General features: G+C 37.1%; 1 protein-coding gene across 1 annotated transcript; it reads left to right on the top strand.

Annotated features, from left to right (window-relative positions):
* Positions 1-4,917: 4,917 nt before the first annotated feature.
* On the top strand, positions 4,918-11,600 carry LOC114648628 (C-C chemokine receptor type 6-like). The gene is made up of 2 exons (XM_028797772.2): positions 4,918-5,009; positions 7,658-11,600. Exon 2 carries the CDS (start codon positions 7,667-7,669, stop codon positions 8,753-8,755), a length of 1,089 nt encoding a protein of 362 aa, XP_028653605.2. The 5' UTR covers positions 4,918-5,009; positions 7,658-7,666; the 3' UTR covers positions 8,756-11,600.
* Positions 11,601-11,938: the final 338 nt, after the last annotated feature.

Genomic DNA, 11,938 nt, shown 5'->3' with positions numbered 1-11,938 from the left:
AAAAGGTGCTATATAAGCGCCCGACCCAACACAGATTCACACTGGAGGCATGTATAAAATAAAAAGACTTTTATTGTCTCTTCACCTGTGGGGCACGTCTTCACCATCATCCCCACATGCACAACACAGTCCCAAGTACAAATAAGCACTTAACACACAGCACACTCCTCTCATTCCTCACCACCACCCCTCCTCTAAGCTTTGTCCTCCTCCTTCTGACTCTGGCCAATGAGTGGTGGTTGCTGGCTCCTTTTATTAGGCACCTGTAAGTGCTCCAGGTGCTTGATTGCCGAAATCCGGCTGCACTTCTGGGTGTGGCAAAACTAGTGCCCAAAAGGGGCTAGCAGCTCCTGCTATAGCACCCCCTGGTGGCGCCTGCAGAACCCAGCAGGGCTGAACCTAACTCCAACTCCCATGAAGCCCTGCGGGAGTCCGAGGCACCGCTGCAACCCAGGGAGGCTGCCATCTAGCGTCCAGGGGGAGATATTGGGTTTCCCATGCTTGCTCTCCTGGAACATATGCTGCAGGGGTGTCCTGGCCGGGCATGGGCCCAGGCCATCCGTCACAATATATATATAACTTGCAGTCTTAATCAAAAATAATGCATAAAGAAACAAAAGTAATCGCTATGTAACAGGGGTGACTTCTTATTAAATCAGCTCTGACGTTGAGTTGTCAGATTTGGAAATTCCTTCAAGTCATCTATGTGATAAGTGACACTTGCTTCCAGGTGGTCGTCTTTTTGAAGCCCCAGGACCGGAAGGGTTGAGGACAGTTGGTCTCACTGGGCAGTTTCTCTGGAGTATGGAGAAAGAAAACAACAAGAAAGTTAGTGGCAGCGCCCTCTTTCAGCTCAGGGTGGTATCACTCAATATCATCCCCATGTGACTCACATATCATTTCCCAGTCTGTCATTTGAAAGCAGTCATTTCAGCCATTACAAGCTCCACTTCCTCACTTTCCTGGTAACAGGATGCTGTCTAATAACAGGCTTGTAGCTGGGAATAAGATGAATCAGGTGGTGGTCAGATCAATCCAGAGGAGTCAGTAGTTTACACTTAAAAGCATCATTAACATTTGAATACAGAATGTCTAGCTTGTTATTTCCTCAAGTGGAACAAGATACAAACTGATAGCAATTTGTCATTGTTCCTTCCAAAGTCACATAGTTGAAGAAACCGTACAGTATAACCGCAGGTTCAGAGTGAACCATCATTAAAATGTTGATGACAGAGTGAATTATTTCAGTTGCTGAGTTCCCATTTGCAGAGGGAGGAATATAAATATTTAAGAATTTGAAATGTCTGAACTACAAACTTTAGATTTAACTGTAATATGCATTCCTTATTTATATAGATGACCAGTCCCCTCCTGTCTTTTTCCACACCGCACTGGGTCTCCATCTGCTCAAATGAAATGAAATCTATCCAGCTTTAAAACAGTGTCAGGTATATCAGGTTTAAGTTATCTCTCTGTAAAACACAAAATGCCACTGTACCTGTATGCTCCATGACCTGCTTTGAGGGCAGACAATTCATCTATCTTATTTGACAGCAAGCTATCATTGCCCATTACATTGCTTTTGAGGAACAGTAAAACTTAGCTGCTTACAAACTTGCAATTGCAGTACAAGTAGCTAATTATGGGAGTATTTAATACAGCCCACTTTATTTTCCCAGTGTATTTTTGTTTCACATGTTACTAACATAAGGTAGTCTCCTAGTTGTCTTCGTGAAACCTTCAAGTTTGCAGCCCATTTGAGGGGCAGTTGAGATGAGTTGCCACCCTGGTTTGCATTGAATGCAGATGATCTATAAATTAAAAATCTATTTAAAATCTATTTTTTCAATTTCTAGTGGCTACTATTTATGAAAAGCCAGCAGAAGATTAAATCCAATCTTAATCATGTCTAGTAACTAATAAAACAAGTTTCATAAACAAGAAAAACAAAGAAAACACAAATCTTCCATAAAAAGGCTTTTGTTCTGACAGCGCCTGCAAGTAAGATACTCTTGGGATTATAAAACTTTCCTTATCCTTTAAAAGCTTTTTATGGGCTTGCATCCAATAGGTCATCTTTACTTAGTGTTGTTATGTATGTAACATTATTTAAATGTTATTTTGAGATGTTGTAATGTTATGATTTGTTTGTACTTTTATTAGTATTTACCATTTTATGGTGATGCTGTTTTGTATATCATATGGTTGCCAGACACATGATGCAACACCACATTATGTGTGATAGCATGACTTCAATGGTATGCATGATGGGAATACAAATTGCTCAGTATCCACGTTTTTGGACAAGGCATCTTTTCAATTCAGTTCTACTTAGGAAAAGGAACTTTAGTAACCAGCAGGACCTTACTGTTGAGTTTTTTTAACCTACTTATTTGGTTTTTGTTTTTGAGCTCATTTGGCTTTATGCTATCATACATGCTAGAATATTTTAAAAACTCTTTTGCTCTTTCTCTTTGACCAACCATGACTACAATAAAATTTGGTTCACAAATATTAGTGATCCTGAAGAGAAAAGGACGTTTTCATAAAGAAAACAGTAACACAGAAATGTAAAATTTCCGGCACTGAGCAGGCTCCTGTCAATAATGGAGAATCCACTGCATCCACTGAACAGTATCATCTCCAGACAGAGGAGCAGCTTCAGCGACAGACTGCTGTCAATGTCCTGCTCCACTGACAGACTGAGGAGATCGTTCCTCCCCCACACTATGCGACTCTTCAATTCCACCCGGGGGGGTTAAACGTTAAAATTATATGAAGTTATTGTCTGTCTGTATACCTGCATTGTTGTCACTCTTTAATTTGATTAATGATTTATTAGTTCACATACCACCAATTATGTTTAGAATTTTATCACTTGCAAGGATGTTTGGAAAACTAGATCTGGGGCAATGGCTTAGATAGGTCCTTCCATTTGGAAATCCTCAATACTAGTTGTGTCAAAATCAGTTTTATTTAAGGATTAACAATCCAGATCCAGATGCAGTTGGGAATATATCAACAAACAACTACTGCCACATTTTATATAAAAACAAAAAACATACAGGTACCTACTGTGTCTGCTCATCACAATCATGTATTCTTGAAACTTTCTTCCTTCTTATACACATTTCTTTTCTAACAAAGCAACCAACAAACAAAAGACCGAAATCACCAAAAAAAACCAAATTGACATCAGCTGATAAAATTGAGTAAGAGAGGCAGTCTGTATTCAGGTGAAAGTCTGGTCTTGACCGTACTCCTTGGATTTTTGATTCTTCAGCGAGGGTCACTTGCCAAAAGCCACCCTCAGAAAGTGTGTCTCATTTTGTAGAAATCACAGCTTGGAGAATCGTGCAGACTGTCTTCATTTTGATTAGCTGAGAGGATTAGAAGGAAAAATAGGTGGACAAGTAGATCAAATAAATTAACATTGTGCTATAAAGAGCTACTAGGTATTACAAGTTTTTGCTCACCAAAGAATCCAGTAAATTCCAGTGCAGTAGTTGTAGTATGTTTATTTAAACAAAATATCCATTAAGGAAATATATATAGCAACAAATACAAAAACATGATCGATAAAAATATTTACAAAGTAATTAAAAAACACCAAAGAGACTATATAAAAAGGAAGCACATTTAAGATAAGGATGGATCCCTGGCTATAACAAAACACCCTATCTGCTTCACCAAATCATTCAAATTTTGTATTTTAGAAGGCAAATCAAGAAACGTGAGATTGCACGCTATATACAGTACTGGCCCATCAAGACAACAGGAGATGGAATTTTGTTTGAATGCTGTTTATGGACTACACTTTAGCATTTAACACAATAACCCCTCTAAGCTCATCACAAAGCTCAGGAATCTACGTATGAAAACTTCACTGTGCATTTGTTTTTTAACTTCTTGACCAGCAGACCCCAAGTGGTCCCTCTGCCTCACTTTTCTGGATGAAGTGATAGTCTGTTACACTGGTGTCAGAACAATAGTCCTCCTGAATGTCAGCAAGACAAAGGTGTTGATTGTAAAACAGCAGAGGCACTACCATCCCCTCAATATTAACAGCACTCTGGTGGGAGAGGGTGTGCTCTTTCAGATATCTCAATGTCCACATCACAGAGGACCTGACCTGGTCCAAGCACATGACACCTTGTTAAAGAAAGCATGACAACGTCTCTACCACCTCAGATGCCTCTGGGATTTTAGGTTGCCTTCCTAAATTCTAAAAACTACTACACATCTACCACTGAAATTATCTTGACTGGAATTATTACCGCCTGGTTTAGAAAACAGCATGCAGCACAACCACAAGGCTCTATTGAGAGTGGTGCGGTCAGCTGAATGTATTACTGGGTGTGCCCACTCTAACTGTCAGGACATCTACATTAGGTGATGTTGGACTAGGGTGAACAAAAAATATATCAATAATACCCAGCCATCCCAACTACGGCCTCTTTTCTGTAATGTGGTAAACACTAACCACTGCTCAGCGAGCCTGAGGAGGAGCTTCTGTCCACAGTCCATACACATCCTGAATAAGGAGAGTGCCTATTGTTAATTCTTTCATATTAAGTCTGTTATTAATTAATTATTGTTATAACAATAATGCACAATCTTAGAATTTAGCAACTAAGTATTTCACTACATTACATACTGTACTGTGTTTATGTGACAAATAAAATTTAATTTGCCTTGTGAGATACTTGCTCCTCTGGTAGCAGTAATGGCTGTAGTGTTATTTACAGTATAATATCTATTCTAGTGAAAAAGATATATAACAAAAAATAATACATCTTTCAATTGAAATGTAATGTATTAATATGCAAGTAAGAATTCAGTCCTAGTACTGTACTACTACTGTTTAGTAGGTTGCTTGGGGTTACACCACTAGATGGTGCTTTAGTGTCTTATTCTCTCATCACTGCTGTTTCCTAATATCTGTTGGAAGTTCCCCTGCTCTGAATTCATCCCACCTCGTCCTGTGAAATTTGTACCGATCTCTTCAGGTATGACCGCACTTTGTTTAGCTATGTGCCCTTGTATTTCAGGTTGGACAGCATCTCCCTCACACCTTGACTTAAGCACTTTAAAAATTATATTGCATGACAGCAAAGGGGCTTCAGGGTGCAGAGGTTAGAGCTGCTATCTCATGCATCTACGATCTGTGTGGAGTTGGCATATTCTGTTTAATTGGTTATTCTGGTTTTCCTCGTAATCCTAAACTTGTAAAAAGTGTATGAGCTTTGCAAAGGACTGGAACGTTTAAGGTTGTTCTTTGCTGTGGACCCTCGAATTTTTGCATGTTATGTCTTCTCTCAGTGGCCTGGGTTTGAATGCCACTGTGGTCATTGTCTATGTAGAATGTATGTACTCCCATGTTGGCTCATACAGTAATTTTCCTCTGTTTTCCTTCTACTGAGGATTTTTGGGGTATACATGAGTGTGCTATTAGGTGACATCCACCCCATCCATGTTAGCAACCTAGATATTCTAATATCTATTGGTAAAAATGCAGCAAATAAAAAAATTGTCTTCTAAGGAAGGTTTCAGCTGTAATTTTGGAAACTAAGGGAAATACAGTATAAATTACTAAAAAATGTGCATCAAACTAGGGCTGATTATTTAATGTTGCGACCCAAGAAGTGACACAATTTTAGATATGTATACAGGTTTGAAAAAGTGTGACTCTAAATCTAGGTATTTTCTGCTAGGGGATTGCTAATTATTTAAGTGAGTGTGTATTGTGTAATAGATTGGTGTCTGTCAAGGGTTATGTTCCTCTCGTGCCTGCCAAGATAACCTGCAGCTTCAGTTATAGCAAGTATTAAACAACAGAACAAATAAAAAATTTTAATTAGCGAAAGATTCCCTAATTTGAGGTGTTCATAAGAAAAGTAATAATAAACATGACAAACAAGAAAAGTTCCTTCAAATAACTAGAATATTAAAATGTATGCCTCAGTTTAAACGATTAAAGTCTAAATAGTCTCCTTTGTAAAAGACATTTTCACCCTCTAATAGAAATCCAGAGAGGACTAGATCCCTAGTAAAGAATCAAAAATAATATATTAGTAATCACTGACCTTCAGATAGTCTAAAACAGTGCTTCCCAAACTCAGTCCTGTGGCTGCAAGTTTTTGTTCCAACCAAACTCACAATAAGTGATAATAGATAGATAGATAGATAGATAGATAGATAGATAGATAGATAGATAGATAGATAGATAGATAGATAGATAGATAGATAGATAGATAGATACTTTATTAATAATTGATCTCATTTAGTTAGTTGGTCTTGTTTTTTTTTCTCTTCTCTTAGTTTGCATTCAGAAAAGCACAGCAGTATGATTTTTATTCTATGAGACATTTAGAAATATTTTTCTTTTTGCTATAGCTTTAAATGCTTAACTCTTGTTTATAGTTGTCCTATTATTTTTCCCTTATTCTGTGTAGTTTGCTCCCTTCATCATTCTCTTTTAAAACAAGCAAAGCAGGCACCCGGGTGAACAACACTAAATTATAAAAGGCTCCAACTGATTCAGTGTCAGACCCACTAATTCATCACTAACGGAAGGGAAGAATGGAAAGCAGGATGAACAGAAATAAAAAATTAAAAAAAAACATTATCCACATGTAACTGCTTCATTTTATTAAAATTATTAACACACTTACTTTTGCGATTTCTTAATTGACCCCAAAACACAGAAACATGAAAAGAACAGCTCACTTAATTAGGCTAGGAGTCCAATTAAAAACAGAAATTGGATGGAACAAAAACCTGTAGCCCCTGGAGGGGGGTCCCTAGGACCAAGTTTGGGAACCACTGGTCTAAAATGACAGCTCACATGAATTTGTTTAAAATTTGTAATTTTTAACCTTCTGAGAGTGGCCCTTAGAGAGCTGGACCACCGATAAATAATCAAATATAAAAAATATTACCATATTCTTGACAAGCAATCTCAGAAGTTCTGTGAAAAGCAGTGACTTTGAACCCTTGTATTCCATTAGGGGGTACACCCCTGGGGTCATTTAATGTAGCAGGCACAACTTCATGTCCTTCTGACACCTACTGGTTAACTCTTTATCAAAAGGGTGTGGTTTCCTGCACAAAATATGCTCCAAAAACGGCCTAAAAATATGGGGGTTTTTTAGGTCTACAAAGGAACCCCAAAAATCTTGATGTCTTGCATAACTAGACATTAAGACGAGTTCAATGGTATGTCATATGTGGGGGGTTACAAAACCAGCTGAAGTGATTTCAAATCTTTCATCATAAGTAACTCTCATGAACACAATAAAAATGAGCAAATGACATCTGAATGAATGTAGTTGCTGTAATGGAATGGTTTTGTAAAATGCATGAAAATTGATCATTTTGTTCATTGATAGAGCAATTCTCATTACTGTTTGGCTGTAAATGTTGCACAAGAATGTGAATGCTTTCAGAAGTCAAGAGTTGCTGTTGGAACTGTACCACAGTTCTCTCCCTTTCAATGAGACTGGAGTTTCGTGAATTATTGATGTGAATGTGAGCTTCAGCACACTCAAAGATATTTTGAAATAAAATGCAAAATGTCTGAAACAAAGCTTGTTAAAGCATAATCAGAACTGTTAACGGATATCATTGTAATTGCTGTAATCTGTTTTTATTTCAGGATTCAAAAATGGAAGACTATGAATCTGATCTATATAATGAAACAGAAGGATTTTTTGAATATGATATTAATGCATATCCTTGTAATAAGAGTAATATCCGGGATATGATTAATAATATTATGATATATGTTTATTCTGTAATTATGGTTCTTGGCCTTATTGGCAATGGATTGGTGATAACTACCTATGCGTTCTACAAGAAACCCAAGTCCATGACTGATGTTTTTCTCCTTAATGTGGCCATAGCAGACATACTGTTTGACCTCTCTCTTCCATTATTTACAATCAATCAATTGAATAACTGGATAATGGGTAATTTCACATGCAAACTGCTCAAAGGCATCTACAGCGTTAACTTGTACAGTGGCATGCTGCTGCTTGCTTGCATTGGCTCTGACCGCTACATTGCCATTGTTCAAGCAAGGAGGTCATTCAATCTTCGGTCAACTGCCCTGATATACAGTCATGTTATTTGTTTTTGTGTTTGGTTGGTAGGAATTGCTGTGTCCCTACCCACTTTCATATTCTATGAGACTTTTGAAGTGAACAACTCCACAGTGTGTGATCACAGGTTTCAGGACAATGAGACAGCTATCATTTTAAAGACAGCAATGCCCGCCATTCAGCTCTCTGTTGGCTTTTTCCTTCCTCTCGTCATTATAATCTTCTGCTATTCAAGCATTATTTTCACACTGTTGCACACCCGTAATTTCCAGAGGCACAAAGCTGTGCGAGTTGTTGTGGCAGTGGTGATTGTTTTTGTGTTCTGCCACCTTCCTTATAACATTGTTTTTCTAATCAACTTAATGCGGAAATTTAGAACAGACCGTTTCTGTCTGGATGAAACAAACCATTCCAAGATGATAATCCTTACGGAGACCTTGGCTTTCTTCCATTCATGTCTAAATCCGGTACTATATGCATTTATTGGTGTCAAGTTTAGGAACCACTTCAGAAAGATTTTACAAGACCTGTGGTGCATCAGCAAGAAATACATATCTGTCAGACGACCTTCAAGATTTACATCAGAAATGTACATGTCCCGCAAGACCAGCGAGGTGTATGACGTCGATAATGGCTCATCTTTTACAATGTAGGTTTTGGCTTTCTCCTTTCTGGGTTGGATTGCATGGCTGCAGTCTGTAATCTACAAAAGCAAGCCAATATGAAGAGCTGGTTTACGGCGAAAAAACAATGGCATCTTTGATTGTCAAGAAGACATGTGAATATTTTATATTTTTTATTTGAAAGGAACAGCAGACAATAATGTCAAATCTATTTTTTCTTTGTAACAGGATCTGGTCCAAAACAATTATGATCCTTTTGAAAGAACTTTGCAGTCTTAAAACCTGAGCAGAAATTAATCCCCGGACCCGTCATCTAAATGCCACACCATCTAGTTGTTCATCTTCTATATTCACCCCTATTTTCAATTACATTCTGGACCCAGCTGTCAGTCAGCCAACCGTTAAAAGTGGTATACACAAGCAAAAAATAACTGCTTGAAATTTGGAGTGCTCCAGAATAAATCAGATGATTCTACTCACTCAACCTGCCAAATCTATCATTCAAATGGAATCTTTCAAGAATGATACAGGACTTCTTTACAGTAGAAATGTCTTCCTTTTGGATTCAAAGTTGTAATTTACATTCTTTTTGCTTGCCGACTGTATTCTGGATCAGCACACTTAAAGTTAATTGTTAAGTTTAACCAATTGATCAAGAGGGAGATATGGTAGCATTGTGGTTAGCTTTGATGTCACACAAGCCTTGGCAGCTCTGGTGTAAATCCCTTCTGCTTATGTCTACATGTTATTCTCTAGAGCAGGGGTGTCGAATTCCGGTCCTGGAGGGCCGCAGTGGGTGCAGGTTTTCATTATAACCATCTCCTTAATTAGTGATCAGTTTTTGCTGCTGATTAACTTTTTTGCATCTGTTTTAATTGACGTGACTCAGACCCCTTAGTTGTTTCTTTGTCCTTAATTAGCAGCCAAACAATAACGAGACACAAAACAAGCAACCATATGACCAGCTAAACTGTGCCCATCACACAATAGCTGAAAATAAAGAAAGGTGAAGGTCTTAGTAAAACAGAACATTTTGGAAATGTCTGCTGTGGCAAAATGAGAGCAGCAACAAGCCATGGAATTAAATGACGGGTTCAATTAACAGCAAGAATCAGCATCTCATTAAGAAAGTGATTGGAGTGAAATTGGTTGGAGTTTGAACCCCCCAGTTTAATTGATAATCTGTTGGCTCACTTCACATCTCATTTCTGTTTGGCTATCATTTAATGAAGAAAAGAATCAATTCTGGGGACTGAATCCTTAAAACAGGGCTAAAGAAAAGAAGTTAATTAGCAGTGAAAACTGGTCACTTATGAAAATGGTTAGAATGAAAACCTGCAGCCACTGTGGCCCTCCAGGCCTGGATTTTGACACCCCTGCCCTAGAGGCTACATTTTCCTCCTAGATCTTAAAGATTACTTTAAATTGGTGACCCTACAGTTTCTCACATGAGTGAGTGTGGCTGCACATACCATGCAATGGACTGGCATCTCTTTTAGGGCTGGGCCTACTTTGTGTCTGAGGTATGATAGACCACCAGAATCCAATGATGTTGGAAACAGGCTGGGAAATGGACAGGTGGCTGGATATGTTGATGGTTGGTTAACTCATAAAGATGGTGTCAAATAAAGTGAGGAACACAGAAAAAGGTTTGGGGTAGTCACCCAGTATACTTGAAGACTGGGTGAAAACAAAAAACAAAAAGTCCTCAATATCTCTTTACAAAGTTGAGTCCAAAACAGATCTCTTGTATGGCTAATAAAATGGCATTTTTAAAGTCGGATGGGGGAAGTGATGCCATCGGGCCCAGAATTGGAAGTGACGTCATCGGCCCCAGGTGGAATCTCCCTTGGGTGGTATGCAGAAGAAAGAAAGAAAGAAAGGGTTAGTGCACACTGCCACCCCCTGGTCCGGCATGGAATTACCCCCTTTCAAGCCCTTTAGCTGCCTCCCATGAGTATGTGTGTGACAATAGTTAAAAAGAAAAGTAAGAATACAAGCATATTAATTAAGCTTGTACATGCATTCTTTTTTCATGTTTCTCTACATGTTATCTTTTTGTATGTTTCAAGGCCTATAAACACAATTTTTAAAGGTTCAGTGTTTAATCAACATGCCAAAAATAATGCTTTGTGCCTTTTTATATGTATAAAACATAAAGATGTATTTATTTTTGTAACAATCGATCTTTTATTTGTTACTCAACAACACAAAAATAAAGCTATCACAATGTACAGTTTGTATCATAAACAAGGTGAAAAATGTAAATTGTTCAGCAGGATATTTGACAAATATTTCTAAGTGCTGTCTCATGCTATCTGTGTAGTTTAATGACAATGAGAAATTCTGATTTATTGTAAAATGAGTTTGCTGCTTGGTAAAATTTACTCAACAGCTTACAAGGCAATGCCTTCATGATAAAATTTGTTGCTGAATCTTTTTAGAGATATAAACATTATTAATTGGAAGAAAAATATTGGCAAATTCAGCTTTTTCAGAATGGTACTGATTTAAGAAAAATATGTCACCAGATACATTTATGTAACAGTTTTTTGCCATTAACTGTTTTGGTTATTTTTATGTAAAACGGTTTTTAACATATTTTCCCATCTAGTTTTTAAATATTTATTTAAATAATTAGACTTGGAAAAACTTTGTTGAAAATGCTTTTGTATGATATTTTTTGTTGTTGTTGTGTTTTGTTTGCATTTTTGGATATATTTCAAAATAAACATTTTATATAGCATTGTCTTTCCTACTATACTTTGGGTCAGCAGTTACTTAACTGAATGCTCAATATTATGTGAAAAAATATATATTCTTAATTTTCTGAAACTTTTTTTTATATTGACAGATGGTTTACAATTTAAGAATGATATATTACAACAGAAATCTGCTCAGTTCGGTATCAGAATTGTGATTTTGTAACATATAATACATAAAAGTATGTAATAAAAATTTTTGAAGCTATTGCTACTGTAAATAACTGTGATAATCAAAACCACATAAGCAAATAATAATGTACTATATCACTTATATACTGTATGTTGAGCAATATTAAAGTGATATATTTTAAATACACCTGCTTATATATTACTCTATGAAAATATATATGTTTTTTTTTATCCTCACCTTTCTTAAGTCTAGTGTTGCAAGCACATTATTTTACCACAAACTGTAGAGGACGATCCTAAAGGAGACCACTGGGACTGA

The sequence above is a fragment of the Erpetoichthys calabaricus genome, chromosome 3 (assembly GCF_900747795.2).
Source record: "Erpetoichthys calabaricus chromosome 3, fErpCal1.3, whole genome shotgun sequence".
NCBI lineage: Eukaryota > Metazoa > Chordata > Cladistia > Polypteriformes > Polypteridae > Erpetoichthys > Erpetoichthys calabaricus.
This window is presented reverse-complemented; position numbering and strand designations above follow the sequence as displayed.

Bases quoted from the DNA above. Each gene is read 5' to 3' on its own strand.
- LOC114648628 (XM_028797772.2), top strand. From the start codon at position 7,667: ATGGAAGACTATGAATCTGATCTATATAATGAAACAGAAGGATTTTTT.